At 43.3% G+C, this 19,203-nt stretch overlaps 3 protein-coding genes across 3 annotated transcripts in view; 2 read left to right on the forward strand and 1 right to left on the reverse strand.

Annotated features, from left to right (window-relative positions):
- VPS35 (VPS35 retromer complex component) overlaps positions 1–2,533 on the reverse strand; it is a 34,216-nt gene extending 31,683 nt beyond the window's left edge. The window contains exon 1 of the mRNA XM_049786247.1: positions 2,456–2,533. Coding sequence (XP_049642204.1) covers positions 2,456–2,458 — 3 coding nt within the window. The 5' untranslated portion in view covers positions 2,459–2,533. The remainder of the gene's footprint in view (positions 1–2,455) is intronic.
- GPT2 (glutamic--pyruvic transaminase 2) overlaps positions 1–19,203 on the forward strand; it is a 690,974-nt gene that overhangs the window by 385,981 nt on the left and 285,790 nt on the right. The window lies entirely within an intron of this gene.
- Positions 2,969–12,786, forward strand: ORC6 (origin recognition complex subunit 6). The gene is made up of 7 exons (XM_049786262.1): positions 2,969–3,033; positions 5,495–5,624; positions 8,459–8,622; positions 8,771–8,860; positions 10,159–10,271; positions 10,850–10,918; positions 12,659–12,786. The coding sequence occupies exons 1-7, from the start codon at positions 2,969–2,971 to the stop codon at positions 12,784–12,786; spliced, it is 759 nt and encodes a 252-aa protein (XP_049642219.1).

The following is a 19,203-nucleotide window of genomic DNA, read 5'->3' on the forward strand; positions in this document are numbered from 1 at the left end:
AATATTTACAATTAGGCCCATTAAACTGGAGACTAGGAAAATAGCCCTTCGAAGGTTACAGAGAAAAGCAAAGCTTATCGTGTACTTCTTATCACTTACAAAACTATTCTCATATTTACTTTTTTTTTCCCCCGGCCACACCCGTTTGATTCTCAGGAGTTACTCCTGGCTAAGCGCTCAGAAATCGCCCCTGGCTTGGGGGGGACCATATGGGACGCCGGGGAGGGGGGGGGATCGAACATGGTCCTTCCTTGGTTAGCACTTGCAAGGCAGACACCTTACCTCTAGCGCTACCTCGCCGCCCCCCAATTTACTTTTGTTTCTTCTATCAAACAAACAACAAAAAAAAAGTATTTATATCACTGTTATCCATCCATCCTGACAACTTATTTGCTGCTCTGCTATAGATGTAATCTAAAAACACAACACAAATAACTAAGCAAATAACCAGCCTAGGGGACTGGAGCACAGGGGTTAGGATGTTTGCCTTGCACAAGGTCAAACTGGGTTCACTCCCCAAGCCTGCCAGGACTAATTTCTGAGCACAGAACCAGGAGTAACCCCTGGGCATTATAGGGTGTGGCCCAAAGGCCAACCCCCCCCCCAAAAAAAACCCCAAAAAACAGCTTCACAAAGAATTCACATTAATTTTATCACATTAATGAAAGTGCAATTAAAAAAACTAAAAAGGCACATATCAACCATTGAAATAATGAAAATAGAATACAGGAATATAAACTTTATAAACAATGTCAAATTGTCTCCAATTTCAATTACTCCCCGAAATCCTATGATAGTACACCATGAGTATTTACTTCCTCCAATAGCTGTAGGCAGTACTCTTCCTTCTACATCTGAAGGATTTCTGTTCACCCTCCTCACTCTTCAGTCTACAAGTGACTTCCTGTACTCTTTCCCAAGCTTCCCAGAATCTTCCCTCCAAGAGACTATCGCATGAAATCAACAATGCTTGTAAAGTGGATCAAACCAAGAGCCAGGCATGTGCTCAGGGATTTGAGTTATCTCTTTGTTTTCACAGAACAGGGCAAGTGTTTGTTTCCAAGCCTACCACAGCGTCATGATATAAAAAGCACATGGGATACTTGCACTGCGCCGGTTGGTAAACTTCAGACCCGAGAAGGGCCAATTTTCAGATTCAAAAGAACACTGACAGACTAATCAATTTATAGTTGTGACGAGACTAATAGCTATTTCCTTTCCTGATAAAACTCATTAAGACAGGACTGAGAATCTGGACACAAATCCAAATAGTTCACTTAGCATAACAAATCCAAATAGTTCACTTCGCACAACAGGTATAGAGTAAATATTGACACCCAAATCCTAATCACTAAAAATTTGATGAGGTAATCAAAATCTATATGAAAATACATCATAGGAAAGTAATATATGCCAAACATCTAATCCTGTTTTCTGGCATGAACACATTTACAGTAAAGCCTGTTTCCAGGTGGACAGGTCTACTGAAATCTGCCCACATAAGAGTGATTTAAGATCATGAAACTACATACCGTATACAAATACCCAAAAACACCATATACACAATGCAAATTTTGGTGAAGGGTTTAAAAAAAAAAGCCAGTGACAACCTGCTTTTGTGGAAACTAGACATGAGGATCTATATTTTGAGGAAGTTCAAGTCTAGTGATCAAGAGTCTCACTAGGACTTGCAGCCATCAAAGGAAGGTCCCTAAGGAGAGAATGCCTACTTCCTAATGCGTAAAACGTGGAAACTCATCGCAGGGTCAGACAAGTAAGAGAGCTAGCATGCCCCTGGAGCGAGAGCAGTCCAGTCTCCTTTCCTTGGGTCAGAATTCATGCTATCACAACGCATTAGTCCTCCCAGGAAAATGCACGTACACGAACCCCCCCCCCCCCCAATTCGCTGACAAAACACTGCCAAGGGTCTATGGAGCCGAGAAAGGTCAGGGCAGTAACAGCTCCTTGCGCAAGAAAAGCTCGAGAGCCCTACCCGAACACAAGGCAGAAGGTAGGGGTCAAGAGAGTAAGTGACCTGTCGGGCTGGACCCGCCTCCACCGGTGTGCCTGCAGCCCTGAGCACGCCCCCAACCCGTGATATCAGCCCCCAGCCCGGCCAGACCAGCCAGCGATCGGGCAGGGCGGTGACCGATTGCACCCAGACGACTGCAATCACAGACTTTTCCCCAGCCCCAAATCCTAGGAGGCGAGATGCCACAGGGAGAGGCCGCCCAGTCGCAGCCCAAGAGCCGCCGCCCACCGAGCCCGGAACTGCCCGTCTGAGTGAGGCCTTCCCTGGCCTGTCACTTTTTCACCGTAGGCCAAGCCGAGGTGGTGGTGGCCCCGATTGGACGCCAGGGCCCCAAGTGCGCCCTCAGAGCCCCAGATCGGTGAGAGAAGGCGGGGGCTGGGAGAAGGACTGTCCCCCAGAGACCCTGCGCTGCTCAGCACTCACCATGGCGACTCCCAGGAGCCTGCAGCAGCAGCAGCAGCAGCAGCAACAGCAGCACCCAGCACGGCAAAACCCTTCCGCCGTCAGATGCTGCGGCCTTCCAAGCCCCGCCCTCCCAAGTCCCGCCCTCCGACCCGCTCGCGGCCCCCTGATTGGTCCGTTTCTAAGAACGTAAGTCTCGCGTTGTTATTGGCCGCGGCTGTTTCATCGCGGAACTGGACCACCCGGGCTCTCTCCGTGCGTCAAGGCGGTAACAGAGAGTTGATCTACGGCGGGAAGGAAAGACTGAATAATTAGACTCGTCGAGAAGCGCAGGGACTCCCCGCCCCAACCCTCGGCGCCTTCCTACAGGCGCATGCGCAAGCGGATACTAAGTCTCGTGAGGGGTGGATCCATTTGTCACGCTAGCCAATCAGGATGCATTCGGTGGGCGGAGCCTCGCTCTCATTGGCTGACTCGGCGTCCGCGCGCGGGTTTCGTCGCGTCGTCCCAGTTCACGGAAGTCCCGGGCACGCCATGGAGTCGAGTCTGATTCGACTTTTCGGGGCTCGTCTCGGGATTGCCGACGCGGCTGTGCTCAGGTTGGTTCAACGGCTCGGCTCTCAGCATCCTTACCGCGCGGGACTCGACAGTCAGTCAGGGTTTTTTGTCTTGGGGTCACACCCGGCAGCGCTCAGGGGTTCCTCCTGGCTCTACGCTCAGAAATCGCTCCTGGCAGGCTCGGGGGACCATATGGAATGCCAGGATTCGAACCACCGTCCTTCTGCATGCAAAGCAAACGCACTACCTCTGTGCTATCTCTCCGGCCTAGGGTTGTTTTATTTTTTTCTTTTTGGTCACGGGTGATGCCGGGTCCTTGTGAGAACGAACTAACCTTTACCTCTAGGAATAAGCTGCCCGACGTGATGATTGTGAAAGAGCAAATTAGACTTGCCGGAGCGGTGGTGCAAGCGGTGTGGCGTTTACCTTGCACGTAGCTGACCTAGGCCGGACCTGGGTTCGATCCCCCGGCGTCCCTGATGGTCCCCCCAAGCCAGGGGCGATTTCTGAGCGCTTAGCCAGGAGTAAATCCTGAGCGTCCCCGGGTGTGGCCCCAAAACCGAAACAAGGAAAAAAAAAAAAAAGAGTTGCCGTAGTTGTGTTTGGGAATAACTAGTTTTGATAGTCACGGTGATAGAATAAGAAAAACTTGGCTCTTTCCGCTGAGAGTTAACGACAGGCGTGGAGCATTCGTGCCCTGGCGGTGGCCTAGCTCCTGGTCGGGCCTGTTTTCTGCTGTCAACTTTGACTCGACTCGTGCGAGGTCTGGGTTCGATCTTTGCATGATTTGGGGGGCTGGGAGCGCTGCGAAGAAGGACCTTGTTTGAAGCGGGTATTGTTGGCTTAAATTCAGGGGTCCTCAAACTTTTTAAATGGGGCCAGTTCACTGTCCCTCAGACCATTGGAGGGTCTGACTCTAGTAAAAAAAAAAAACATAGGAACGAATTCTTATGCACACTGCATAGATCTTATTTTGCAATGAAGAAACAAAACAGATACAAATACAAGATGTGGCCCGCGGGCCATAGTTTGAGGACCACTGGTAGATGTTAGGAAAACTGCCCATGCCCAAAGTAAACAACCAAAAACTGGGAAGGGTCTTGACTCGGTTAGCAATGAGGCCGCCATTCGTCGTGGAGGGCTATGTAGGCTCGCAGCTCTCGTAGTCGATTTTAGTGAGGACGGAAAGGAAAGAGAACTTGTAAAAATATTCCAAGTAAGAAGGGAACTCAGCTCTTATTCAGAAAAAAAAAGGCAGTTCAGCCCTCCACACCTCTTATGCCCCCCTGAGCACCGCCGGGTGCTCCTCCTCTCCCCACAGCAAAAAATCAGCAATTTTCCACATCAGTAGCCTCTGGCGCCCTGGCATCTTTCATGGCATCTCTTGGAACACTGCCTGCTCCAGGCTTAGAGTGGAATCCTGTGATCTGTATTGCAGACTACGAGGTACACTGTCTGTTCGCTAAAATGAGAGAGTCACTGGGTTAAGAGTCAGAGGAGGTGGGGCCGGAGAGATAGCATGGAGGTAAGGTGTTTGCCTTGCATGCAGAAGGATGGTGGTTCGAATCCCGGCATCCCATATAGCCTGCCAGGAGCGATTTCTGAGCGTAAAGCCATGAGTAACCCCTGAGCGCTGCCCTGTGTGATCCAAAAACCAAAAAAAAGAAGAAGAAAAAAAAAGAGTCAGAAGAGGAATTCTGGGCTAGTCTGCTTGTCCTGCTGATTTTCTCTTAAACCACTTTTTAAGGGAGAAAAAATAGAATTAAAATAGTCTAGTCCTGGGCCCCAGTGATAGAACACCAGGTGAGGCATTTGCTTTGCATATAGCCTGCAGGGCCATTCCATATGGTCCCCCATCAACCTGCCAGGAGTAATCCCTGAGCACCTCTAGGTGTGTTAAAAAAAAAAATCCTGCCCTTCTAATAGTTAACACATATTCCAGTATCAGAAGGATAAAAGTAGAGGTTTTTGGTAGGCACTTTTGCCTGAAAACAGTGAATCTTGTGTCTGGAGTCAATTTTGTCTTAAGGGACGAGACTTTAATCTCAGCCCAAATAAACTTTCATTAGAAATCAAATCCAGGGTCCGGAGAGATAGCATGGAGGTAAGGCGTTTGCCTTTCATGCAGAAGGACGGTGGTTCGAATCCCAGCATCCCAGCATCCCACATGGTCCCCTGTGCCTGCCAGGGGCGATTTCTGAGCATAGAGCCAGGAGTAACCCCAGAGCACTGCCGGGTGTGTCCCAAAAACCAAAAAAAGAAAAAAAGAAATCAAACTCCAGTATTCAGTGTTTGCCAAAGTGTTGAACAAAACTGTGGAAAAGAGGACAGGAGAGTACAAAAGTTAAGGCATTTGTCCTACAGGCAGAGAAGTCTGGTTCCAATTCCACCACAGCAGTAGCCCTGAGCACAGGCAAATGTGGCAATTACATAAGACTGGGTCTATAAACCAAAACAAAAAGAAAAATCTTGTTTTAGTAAACATGTTGCCCTTTTAACTAGGAAAGCGGAGGAGTTTTTGCGACTGTCAGAGATCAAGTGTGCTGGCCTGTTAGCACATATCACCGAAACTAACAATGCAATCATGTGCCTGGACCTTGCAGCTTCCTATATGAAGTTCCCCTTGGACAGGGTAAGTAGATCCTGTTTAGTGTCCAGCATAACACTGAAGTTTAATTTTATGTTGGATTGTGGTTGAAATAGTCCCTATCAAAATTCCTTTTCATTGTTTTTTAATTTGCTTGGTTGTTTTGGGGCCACACCAGGCATTACTCAGGTTACTTCTGCCTCTGCACTCAGGAATCACTCCTTTTGGGGTGGGGTGTGAGTCACTCGGGTTACTCCAGAGTCTGTGCTCAAATCATTTCTGGCAGACTTGGGGGACCTGGTGATACACAAGGGAGCAAACTTGGGTGGACCACATACAAGGCAAACACCCTACTTGCTGTACTATCCTTCCAAGACCGCCCCCCCGATCAACATTCTTTTTTTTTTTAAACTTGATTAATTGGTTTTTGGGTCACACCTGGCAGTGCTCAGGGATTATTCCTGGCTCCAGGCTCAGAAATTGCTCCTGGCAGGCACGGGGGACCATATGGGACGCAGGGATTCGAACTGATGACCTCTTGCATGAAAGGCAAACGCCTTACCTCCATGTTATCTCTCCGGTCCTTAATTTTTTTATTTTGGGAGGGCCACACCCAGTGATGCTCAGGGGTACTCCTGACTATGTGCTCAGAAATCGCCCCTGGCTTGAGGGACTGTATGGAACACTGGGGATCAAACCTTGGTTCGTCGTGCAAGGCAACACCCTACCACTGTGCCATCACTCTGCCCACCCCACCCCACCCCACCCCCCATCAACATTCTTAAGAGAATTTCCTTGGCTGTTTTGATGTTAATCCAAAATTCAGCCATGTAGTGGAACTTTTTGTAACTAGAAATGAAATGAAGAAATACTTTTTTTTTGTATTTTCCCAGATCCCAAAAATAATTTAGTAAAGCAAGCCCTTTCTCCTTTTTGCCTCTTTCTTAATATCTAGAATAAATAAATGCACATGATCTGCAAGGTAAAATGATTAACTTTACTTAGTAAGAATATATTGTAGGGGCTGGCGAGGTGGCGCTAGAGGTAAGGTCTGCCTTGCAAGTGCTAGCCAAGGAAAGATTGCAACCGTGGTTCGATCCCCCTGTGTCCCATATGGTCCCCCCAAGCCAGGGGCAATTTCTGAGCACTTAGCCAGGAGTAATCCCTGAGCATCAAACGGGTATGACCCGAAAAACTGAAAGAAAAAAAAAAAAAAAGAATATATTGTAAAAAAAAAAACAAACAACACATGCTGAATAAAGTTCTGAGAGAAAAAAATTTCTGTTCCATGTGATGGTGCCTCTGAAGCAGTTAGCTACTGTAAATATCAGTGTTTACAGTCCCCAGGAATAGAAAGGTTGAAAAACACTAGTTTGCTGCCTTGGGTATAACTGCTGATAAGTACTGGTACAGGCCTGCAGCTATAACAGCTCTCCAAAGTAGTTCACTGCAAACTAAATACTGAACACCACTTTTGTGTAACACTTTTTGTTGTAAAGTAAAAATCTACACAATTCCAAGTACATATTTATTTTTTTTCCAAGTACATATTTAAATGCCACGTTTGGGGGCCAGAACAATAGTACAGGTTAGGGTGCCTGACTAGCACAAAGGTGAACCAGGTTCAGTCCATAGCACCACATCTGTTCCCAAGAGCCATTCCAGTAGTGAGTGATCCCTGAATGCAGAGTCAGGAATAATCCATGAGCACTGCTGGGTATTGTGCAACATCAAATTCAAAAAATGCATGTATTGAGTCCGGAGAGGTGGCGCAAGTGTAGGGTGTTTGTTTGCCTTGCACATGCTAACCTAGGACAGACTGCGTGCGGCTTGATCCCCTGGAGTTCCATATGGTCCCCAAGCCAGGAGTGACTTCTGAGCGCATAGCCATAACCCCTGAGCATCACCCAAAACCAAAGAAAAAAAAAAAAAGCATTTGTTTTACAGTATCATGATGGTTGAAAATACAAGTTATAGTCAGTAAAAATCATGTTAATAGGGGGCTGGAGAGATAGCACAGTGGCAGGGTGTTTGCCTTGCACGTGGCTGATCCTGGACAGACCAGGTTCTATTCCCACCATTTCATATGGTCCCCCAAGCCTACCAGGATCGATTCTGAGTGTAGAGCCATGGGTAACCCTGAGTACTGCCAGGATGGCACAAAAGCAAACAAACAAAAAATCACATTAATGCCAAATTTTAGAACCTCAGTGAGCCTCTATTTTCTTATTCCAAAAGTGAAGGTATTTGTTGCACTAGATTATAAGGCGAAGCAGTACCTGTGACATAACTACATACACAAAATGGTGGCATTTAAGACACTGTTGGCTCACTTGTTTAACAAATTGTAATCTCAAACTTTCCTCTTCCTACCCGTTAATGACTTAGGGATTTGTAAATGTGGCCCCTGTTCTTTACCTGAAAACATGGCCTTTTCTTGCTATTGTATCTATGAAACTTTTTGTGACTCTCAGTTTTCATTAGTTGTTGACCCTTGTCTTTTTCTCCTAGTTTCCTTCTCTCTTTTCCTCCATCATGAACTCACCCTCTCTCTTTACTTCCACTACTACTCTCTTTCCTTTGCCCAGTGAACCACTTTTTGATTATTTTTGCTGAGAAACAAGTGATCGTGTACATCACCTTTATTTTTTTACTAGCAGGTTAGCTGCAAGTAACACTGTTGTGTTAAATTATCTGTGCATACCTATGACTACCTTTGTAAAACATTACCTTGACATACTTGCTAATCTTTAGCAAAATAAAGCTAACCTTTTGAATGAGGTGGCTTACCTCAATTAATTTTGAAAAATTGCCTTTGTTTAAACATTTTTATGGCACTGCATATGAACTCATAATTTGTTTTGTTTTTCCTTTAAAAGGCTTATTTAATTAAACTCTCTGGTTTGAACAAGAAGATATATCAAAATTATCTGCAATCTTTTGAGTGTTTACTGGGCCTGAACTCAAATGTTGGAATAAGAGACTTAGCAGTACAGTTTAGCTGTACAGAAGCGGTAAATGTGGCTTCAAAGATTCTGCAGAGGTATGAGGCATAAATTACTTTATTGAAAAATTAAGCTGATACTTAAATTAAAATTATATTTTATTTTCAGTCTTTAAAATATGCTTATATTTCTGATTTTACATTTTTAGTTTCTTCAAACTAATTCTGCAAATTTTTTTTCTCTTAGCTATGAATCCAGTCTTCCACAGGCACAGCAAGAAGATCTTGACTTATCCAGGCCTCTCTTTGTCACTGCTGCACTACTTTCAGCATGCAAGTAGGTATACTTTTTAACATTATGGAAGTTTACTGTTTACAAATAGATTCTTCATTCCTAAAGAGTACCCGTAGGACCAGAGTAGGGCTGAAGGGGCAAGAGCATGCTTTACAAGAAGGCCCTGGTTTGATTTCTGGGGTGTACCTGGAGTGACCCATTGGGTAGTACATGGGTATGTCTCAAAACAAAAGCAAAATTACTTTTAATTTAGTTAACTTTGGGAGGGAGAATCCACACCCATCAGTACTCAAGCAAATCTCTGTATTTCCTGGCTCTGCACTCAGAAATTACTCTTGGAGCTCTGAGGATCATGGGATACTGGGGCTAGAGCCTTGGTTGGCTGTATGCAAGGCAAGCTTTCTACATACTGTATTATCCAGCCCCCTAATTAGTTGATTTTTTTTTTATATGTGTCCCTCAGATAAGTGGGAACCATTGATGTAAAGTAACTTTGTTTTGTTTTGTTCTGTTTGTTTTGCTTTGGAACCACATCTAGTGGCACTCCCAGGAATCACTCTTTTTTATTTCTTTTTTTGTTTTGTTTTTGGGTCTCAACCAATGACACTCAGACGTTACTCCTGGCTCTGTGCTCAGAAATTGCTCCTGGCTTGGGACCATATGGGATGCTGGGGGATCGAACCAAGGTCGGTCCTAGATCAGCCATGTGCAAGGCAAACACCCTACTGCTTTACTATTGCTCCGCCACAATAGTTTTCTTTTTTATAGGGCATACCTTTTATTTTCCCCAATTTTTTTTCATTTGATATATGGTACTTACTTTTATTGACATAACCTTGATTTCTAAGACTAAATGTTTAAGGTTTAGGGGTACAGCGTTACTTTTTACCATACTCACCAACAAACTGCCTGCATTTCTCCCACATTCTATTGAAACTCTACCTCTACCCTTTTAGCATACTTGACAGAGCAAGGAGTAACCCCTGAGTGCCTTCGGGTGTGACTCAAAAATCCAAAAATAAAAAGAGGACAGTTGAATTATTGATGGTAAATACATAATACAGAGATGTTCTGGATTACATATAAAAATTCATCTGAAGAGCGAAATATATAGACTAGCAAGAATTCTGGTCCTGTGCCAGTTTTTAGGGAAATGCAGAGGAAATTCCAGATTGCCTAAAGACCAAAAAATACAATAAAAAGTGAATTAAAAACTGTTATAAAAATAATGGGGCCACTGGGGAGCTCTTTTTAAAGAATGGGCATAATTTGTTAATCTGAACTCCAAGAAGATAATTGCAGTGGATTTAAGAACAATGATTTATCAAATTCTTTAATAGGATTCTAAAGCTAAAAGTGGATAAAAATAAGATGGTGTCCATATCCGGTGTTAAAAAAGCCATAGTTGATCGACTGTGTAAGCAATTAGAGAAGATTGGGCAACAAATTGACAGTAAGTAATTATTCTGTATTCCCAGAATGTAGCATTTGAAAATATGGGCCAGGGGCCGGGCGGTGGTGCTAAAGGTAAGGTGCCTGCCTTGCCTGCGCTAGCCTTGGACGGACCGCGGTTCGATCCCCTGGTGTCCCATATGGTCCCCCAAGCCAGGAGCAACTTCTGAGCACATAGCCAGGAGTAACCCCTGAGCGTTACTGGGTGTGGCCCAAAAACCAAAAAAAGAAAAAAGAAAAAAAAAATGGGCCAAATCAGTCTAATATTTTTAAACTTGCAACAGGATTCTTTGAGAATTCTATGAAGTAGTTTACTAACTTTAAAAACGCCTGTGATTCTAGTTTTGTATGAAAAATAGATTCTTTATTAACATGTATTAAATGAAAGCACCATCTACATTCTACTTAGACTGAAATAGAAGTTCTCAGGTTTAACAAGAAGTCAGAGAACACATACATACTTGTTTCTCCTCATTGTAATATTTAGTCACTCATTTTACTTTTTATTTAACCCAAATATTCTCAACTATTAAAATTAAGAAGAAAACAGTTAACCTTGAATGAAAATTTTTCTTAAAGCAGACCCTGGAGAGGCACCTTCTCCACCCCAAAAGAAGAAGAAGAAAATGGTCAAACCTCCAGAAAATGGTAAGGGATACTAACATTTTATGAATATCAAAATTAGTGCAGTGGAATTAAAGAATACAGTAAGTTTAATGCACTGAACATGACTAGTTCTGTATTTTATTTTGTTTTTCTTAACAATATGTATGACTCATATCTTGATAGTTATTTGATAGGTAGGACTAGTTCAATCACTTTTAGAAGCTAACAGAAGTATTGTTTAAAGTGTAAAAAATTTAATACGGTATTTGCTTAGTTTGAAATTCTATGTTGGGCGTATTACAATTTTTTAATTTGTTCAATATTTGTGAGCCTTAGTTTTCTGATTGTATAAGTTATGTTTAGTACTAACCTGGGATTATGATTAAGATTGAGATAATATTGTTGAAAGTGCCCAATATTGTTGAAAGTTTAATGCTTGTCAAGCACAGTATTAATATTGGATAAAAGTTATCTTCTCGGTCCCCAAGCAGTAGTACAGTGATTACTTGCCTTGCATGAGGCTGACTGAGTTTAATCCCTGCCATTTCGTATAGTCCTCCCATTCTCCACCCCCACCTTTCCAGGATAATTTCAGAGCACAGAGTCAAGAGTAACCCCTAAGCATGCTAGGTTTGGGCCCCCCAAAAATTAAAAGGTAGCCTCTATTAAAGTGTGTGTGAATCTTACGTCTTAGAAAGGAGAATGAAAAACAAAAACAGGCCGGAGCAGTGATACAAGCGATATGGCGTCTACCTTGTGTGTGGTGGCACAAGCATTAAGGTGTCTGCCTGTGTGTGCTAGCCTAGGACGGACCGCTGTTCAATCCCCCAGCATCTCATATGGTCTCCCAAGCCAGGAGCGATTTCTGAGTGCATAGCCATGAGCATCACTGGGTGTGGCCCAAAAACCAAAAAAGAAAAGAAAAAAACGTAATAGTTGCTGTTTTCACTTTTAAATTCAGTCTTACTTTCTGCTACCTTAGTTTCTTCTTTTTCTTTCTCTTTTTATCTTTCCTTGCTTTCTTTTCCTTCCCTCCCTCCCCTTCCTCCCTCCCTCCCCTTCCTCCCTCCCTCCATTCTTCCCTCCCTCCCTCCCTTTCTTCCTTCCTTCTTTCCTTCCTTCCTTCCTTCCTTCCTTCCTTCCTTCCTTCCTTCCTTCCTTCCTTCCTTCCTTCCTTCCTTCCTTCCTTCCTTCCTTCCTTCCTTCCTTCCGTCCTCCCTTCCTCCCTTCCTTCCGTCCTCCCTTCCTTTCCTACCTTCCCTCCCTACCTCCCTTCCTTCCTTTCGTCCTCCCTTCCTTCCCTTTGTCCTCCCTTCCTTCCCTCCCTCCCCCCTTCCTCCCTTCCTTCCTTTCGTCCTCCCTTCCCTTCCCTCCCTCCCTCCCTCCTTCCCTCCCTCCCTCCCTCCCTCCCTTCCTTCCTTCCTTCCTTCCTTCCTTCCTTCCTTCCTTCCTTCCTTCCTTCCTTCCTTCCTTCCTTCCTTCCTTCCTTCCTTCCTTCCTTCCTTCCCCCCCTCCCTCCCTACCTCCCTCCCTCCCTCCCCAGCAGTGCTCAAGGATTACTCTTGGCTCTGTGTTCAGAAATCACTCCTAGCAGTCTCAGGGGACCAAATGGGATGCTAAGGATCGAACCCAGGTCTGTTCTTGGTTGGCAGTATGCAAGGCAAACTTACCACTGTGCTATTGCTACAGCCCCAATTAGTTACTTTAAAACAAACAAGTTTCTTTTTCTTTTTTACTTAATTTCTAAACATACAAATTTTGGAAACTTTAAATTTTTCTTAGAAATTAAGAAGGTAGTGGAGCTTCTACACAATTCACAAAAAGATGAAGATGTGACACCGGATTATGAAGAGTGGAAAAGGAAGATTTTGGAAAATGCTGCCAAAGCAAAAAAGACTACAATGGAATGATTTCAGCTTTCAGATTGTTTTATGCTACAAATTGTCAGTCTGTCTGCAACTCTAAGAAATATAAGGCTTTGAAATTTTGTTTGAAAGTTTGTAACAAAGGAGCTAGTGTTTGGGCTGAGTTCTGGGAAGAAGATAGACCCCTGATGTGAGCAACGAATTTATCTACCTTAGGATTTTGTTGATATTGCTTAAGTTCACCCACAGGTCTCTGCTCTCTTAATAGTATGGAATTAGAGTCAATTTGCCTTCTCATTTTGTTTTACAAGACAGTCTCCTTCCCCATCCAGTTTATAAATTTTAGACTGAGTAGATTTTTATAGGTTTTACTTAACTTTTTTAGTGAATTTCTTGGTTTGACTTTATTTGAGTCATTATATAGTATATACAATAAATGTGTTACATAAAATACATATTTATATGTGTTCAAATTGCACTTATCAGTTTTTGGGATTCTTGACATGTTCTTGACCCTCACATAATAGCTATTTTGCAGACATAATTTAAGGGTCAGGGAAGTATTTTCTGACTTGTTTCAGTGGCTAGAATATGATTGAGACATCCTCCTAAAGGATTCACTAACCTGGTAGTACTTATAAATTACTAGAAGACACATTTGAGTACCTCTGGGGCTAGAGAATTCTGAAACTCTCATTGCCAAACAGGAACAAAAGGGTAATTAACATTAACTTAGTTTATCTGCTATGAAATGTGTGGGGGCTGGGAAAACAGAAAGGTTTTTGATCTCTTCGAGAAATTGAATATTTATGGTAGGACTTAAAGTTCCTTCAGGGTAACAAGTTGGTGACATCTTTGATTATTGTTAACTTATAGAATATTTCTCATCAGTCAGGCAATAGAAATCATTTCCATAAAACCCAATTCCACAAGGATCTGACCACTAAGAATATGATAGGTTGACTGAAAATAATCATAATCCTCAAGTGATTCAGAAACTAGAGTAGTTCTAGAAATTAGAAACCATATTTGGAACCTCTGAGACAAGAGAAAATTCAGGCCAGGGTCCCTGGGCCAGCTCTCTGAGGTAAGAGATGGCCAAGATATGAATGCAATCTTGGCTATTGGCTATGGAGATACTGGGATGTGCTGGGCTTACCCTAAATGGAATCTTTTTCATTTATCATTAGATTCAGAACTTATTTAGGATTAATTAATTAGAAATAAATTTGGTAATGTGTGGATCTACCCTTAGGTTAGCGGGAGATACTACCATGAACCTGAAGTAGGAGGTGTCAGCCTCCATATGTGTGTCCCGCCATATTGGGAGGGATAAGGTAGATGACTGACATCTATTTTCATCCTCTTAATGGATTTAGAATTTAGGCTAGAACTAGGGGATCATTAGGGAATATTTGGGGACCTCTATGCCCAAGAAAGTTGTCTCAGAGCATAAATAGTATAGGTAGTGAGTTGGTTGCTTATCTTGCACACTGCCAACCTGGTTTGATTCCTGACATCCCATATGGTCTAGGGAAGGGACCTGAGTTCAATCCCCAGCATCCCATATGGTCCCCTGAGCCAGGAGTGATTTCGGAGTGCATAGCCAGGAATAACCCCTGAGCATCACTGGGTGTGGCCCCAAAAGCAAACAGATAAACGAAAAGAATAAGTTGGTAAATCACAGTGTTATAACAAAAAAATTAAAAAAAAAAAAAAAGGAGTTTAAAATAAAAGAAGCAAGTAATTCTTTGCTCCTGAACAAAAGGCTATTCCTGAGGAAAAGCAATTGCTAATCCCTTTCTGCCACAGGTGTTTGGGTCTTCATCAAATTTTAAGTAATATTTTTATTTATTTATTTATTTATTTGGTATTTGGGTCATACCTGGCAATGCTCAGGGATCACTCCTTGTCTTCGTTCAGAAATCACTCCTGGCAGGCATGGGTACAATATGGGTTGCCAGGATTTGAACCACCGTCAGTGCTGGATCAGCTGTATTTCAGAAAGCGAAGTCTTTTACTGCCAGTGGTTCTGGAAAACATGTCACTGTGTGATGACCGAACCCTGCTTCAAAGGACACAGCCAGAAAGGGGGTTTGCTTCCCTGCTGGTGACACCAGACCAGGTGTCTGATTGCAACCATATGAGCACATACATTTCGAAGAACAACTGAATGTGTTGCTCCTGCTCTGAAGAACAGAACCAGGAAAAGGAAAGCACTGAGATACCAGGTGAGTAGAAACTGTTTTGAAAAGATAGAAAGGGGGGCCGGGCGGTGGCGCTGGAGGTAAGGTAAGCCTTACCTGCGCTAGCCTAGGAGACGGACCGCGGTTCGATCCCCCGGCGTCCCATATGGTCCCCCAAGCCAGGAGCGACTTCTGAGCGCATAGCCAGGAGTAACCCCTGAGCGTCACCGGGTGTGGCCCAAAAACCAAAAAAAAAAAAAAAAAAAAAAAAAAAAAGAAAAGATAGAAAGGAGAGCCTGCTACCTGCTGCGGCACTTAAAGCACTTCAACACAGGGCGAGACAATTTTACCCTGAAGGACAGAACCAGATACAGGAGTTTGCTTTTCAGTGAGCAGAGCATGAATAGCATGTCCCTGCTGTTAATTGGATCTGGCCCTAAAGGACAGAACCAGAATGGGGAGACTCCTCTACTGGTGACACCCAGAAAGCATTTTAATGCCAGGTGAACAGACCACAGAGTGAAGGACAGAGCCAGAAAGGAAATCCTGCTTACCTGTCAGCAGCACCTAGAATACATGTCATCAGGTGAGCAAATACTGCCATGAAGGACAGATCCATAGAGAAGAACATGCTTCCCTGTTGGAAGAATCCTAAAAACATGTCACCCCAAGGTAAGAAGACCTTGACCTGAGGACAGAGCCAGAAAGGGAACCATGATTCCCTGCCAGTGGCGACTGGAAAACACGTAGCTCCTAGGTGAATAAAACTCACCCTAGAGAACAGAGCCAGAAAGTGTGTATGCTTCTCTGTGATAGAAGCACAGAAAGCACATCCCTGCTAAATGATCAGACCCTGAAGAACAGAGCCAGAAAGGGAGCCTGGTTCCTGCAGGCAGTGCTCAGAAAGCATATTTCTGCAAGGTGAATGGACCCTATCCTCAAGGACAGAGCTAAAATGGAAGCCTTCACTGCCAGCTTTACCTGGAATACAAATTGATGCCAGGTGAGCAAACACTGCCCTGATGGACAAAGCCAAAATAGGTGGCCTGCTTCCCTGCCAGAGGTATACAGAAGCACATCAAAACCGGGTAAGTGCACCCAACAAAAAGACAAACCACAAAGTGGAACTTGCTTCCCTCATGGAGGTGCCAAAAACAAACAAGCATGGCCAGGTGAAAAAAAATCTCACTTTGAAGCACAGATATGAAAGGGGAGGCTGTTTCCTTGTAGGTGGCACCCTAAAATCAAATCACCACAGGTCTGAACACCCCACCCTGAAGAACCAAGGCCAGAAAGGTGTGCCTGCATCCTGGCTTGGTAAGTCCCAAAAAAACGTGTTGCCACAAGTTGAGAGGACCCCCATCTTGAAGCACAGAACCAGAAAGGGGAGCCTGCTTCCATGTGGTTGTGCCTGGTAAAAATGCTCCACCTGGTGAGTATACTTCACCCTGAAGAACAAAGCTTGAAAAAAGAGCCAGCTTCCCCTTTGCTGGTACCCAGAAAACATATTGACAGCAGGTAGAAGCACCTTACCTGAAAAACAGAACCAGAAAAGTAGTCTACTTTCCTGCCAGAAACACACCAAAAACATCTACATTACCAGGTAAGTGGATCCACCCTGAAGGACAGAGCCAGAAAGGAAAGCCTGCTTCCCAGTTGGTGGCACCAAGAAAAGACGTCTCTGTCAGATGATTGAATCCTGCCCTGAAGGACAGAGCCAGAAAGGGAAACTACTTCCCTAATGATGACGCCTGGAAATCAAATTACTGCCAGTGTTGCACCCCCATCCTGAACGACAAAGCCAGAATTGGAAACCTACTTTTGGCAGTGCCCAGAAAACACATTATTAACAGATTTGCGGACACTGCACTGATGGACAGAGATAGAAAGGGGAGCATGCTTGGAGGCATTCAGAAAGCATGCCACTGCCCTGAAGGTACGTCTGCTCTGTTCCACATTCTTATACATCTCTTCCATGAACCCAGCACAGAATATAGAAAATATCACACTGCAACTATAACAATGGGGAAATAACTCAGGCCTCCACTGTGCTTAGAGAGTGCCTCCAAGCATGTGGCTGGCTACAAAGTCAAAACACAAAAAGTTGCATTCCTTTATAAAAAGAGACTCAGAGGAGAAAGTTATCAAATACTCTATCCCATTTAAAATAGTGTCCAAAATTATCATGTACCTAGTAATCAACCTAACAAGAGAGGTGAGAGACCTATACCATGAAAATTTCAAAACACCTCATAAAAAAATTGAAGAAATGGAAGAAAATTCCATGCTCATGGATCAGAAGACTCAATATAATCAAAATTACCATATTACCTAAACTATTATATAGATTCAAATTTAGGCAACGTTCTTCAAGGAATCAGAACAATCAATAATAAAGATTGTGTCAAACCAAATTAGGATAGCCAAATTGAAAAAAATTTGATGTTTTGATTTTGAAAATTGAATATTAAAATTGAGTATTGAAAAACAAGTGGGAGGCATCTCAATACCTAATTTGAAATTCTATTACAAACACATAGTGATCAAAACAGCACAGAATTTGAACAAAGTCATGATTTGGAACAAAGACAGATTTTCACACCAGTGGGTCATAATAAAATATCCAATGACAAACTCCCAAATATATGGTCAATTAATCTTTGGCAAAGGAGCCAATAATTTGGAATGGAATAAATACAGTCTCTTCAACAAATGGTATTGGAAAAATTAGACAATCACTTGTAAGAAATTAAAGATCGATTCATCATTACACAAGTCAATTCAAAGTGTATTAAGACCTTGAGATTAGTCCATATCCATAATGTATTGAGCATAACAGGCAGAATAATCCAAGAATTGACTTCAAAGAAGTCTTCAATAAAGGGATGTCAATGGAAGAGCTATACCATCAAACATGAAATAATGGTACTACCTCAAATAAGGGCTAAAATTAGAAGACACTTAAATTAGAGAAAATATTTGCACTCAATACATCAGATAAAGGTTTGATATCTAGGATTTACAAAGTGCTCACAAACATTAACTCCACAAAACAAAAAAACCCATCATAAATGAGGATAGGAAATGAACAGATACTTCTATGAGGAAATCTAATAGATGGCCAACAGATACATAAAGTGCGCATCATCAGTTATCATTAGAAAAATCCAAATCGGGGCCAGTGAGGTGGTGCTAGAGGTAAGGTGTCTGCCTTGCAAGCGCTAGCCAAGGAAGGACCGCGGTACGATCCCCCAGCGTCCCATATGGTCCCCCCAAGCCAGGGGCAATTTCTGAGCGCTTAGCCACGAGTATGGAATGCCAGGATTCGAACCATCAACCTTCTGCATGAAAGGCAAATGCCTTACCTCCATGCTATCTCTTCGGCCCCCCTTTGATATCTTTCTTCCCTAATTTGGCAAATACTTTAAGTAGCATATTAAATAGAAGTGGCGAAAGGGGGAAATCTTGTTTTGTGCCAAATCTTAGAGGAAAGACTTTAGTTGTTTTCCCCAAATGTGTATACTGCTTGCCATGGGCTTGTGATATATATATTGAGGAAAGTTCCTTCAATTCCCATCTTGTTAAGAGGTGGGTTTTTTTTTTTTTTAATTATAAATGGGCTTTGGTTGGGGGCGGAGAGATAGCACTGAGAAAAGGCATTTGCCTTGCATCCAGAAGGATGGTGGTTCTAATCCCAGCATCCTATATGGTCCCTCGAGCCTGCCAGGAGCGATTTCTGAGCGTAGAGCCAGGAGAAACCCCTGAGTGCTGCTGGGTGTGACCCCCCCCAAAAAAATGGGCGTTGGATGTTGTCAACTGTTTTCTTTGCACCTATTATTATGATCATATGATTTTTGATTTTTCTTATATTGATTGACATACATATATTAAACTGTTCTTGCATCCCTGGAATGAATCCTACTTGGTCATGGTGTATAACCTTCTTGATAAGCTGTAGGACTCTATTTGCTAGAATTTTACTGAACATCTTTACAACAGTGTTCATCAAAAATATCATACTCTGGAGCTGGTGAGGTTGCGCTAGAGGTAAGGTGCCTGCCTTGCAAGCGCCAGCCAAGGAAGGACCACGGTTCGATATCCCGCCTCCCATATGGTCCCCCCAAGCCAGTGGCAATTTCTGAGCGCTTAGCCAGGAGTAACCCCTGAGCATCAAATGGGTGTGGCCGAAAAGAAAAAAAAATAAATCCAAATCAAGACAACAATGAGATATCATCTTACACCAGTGAGTATGGCACATCTCAAAAATAATGGGAAC

Source organism: Suncus etruscus, chromosome 14, assembly GCF_024139225.1.
Source record: "Suncus etruscus isolate mSunEtr1 chromosome 14, mSunEtr1.pri.cur, whole genome shotgun sequence".
NCBI lineage: Eukaryota > Metazoa > Chordata > Mammalia > Eulipotyphla > Soricidae > Suncus > Suncus etruscus.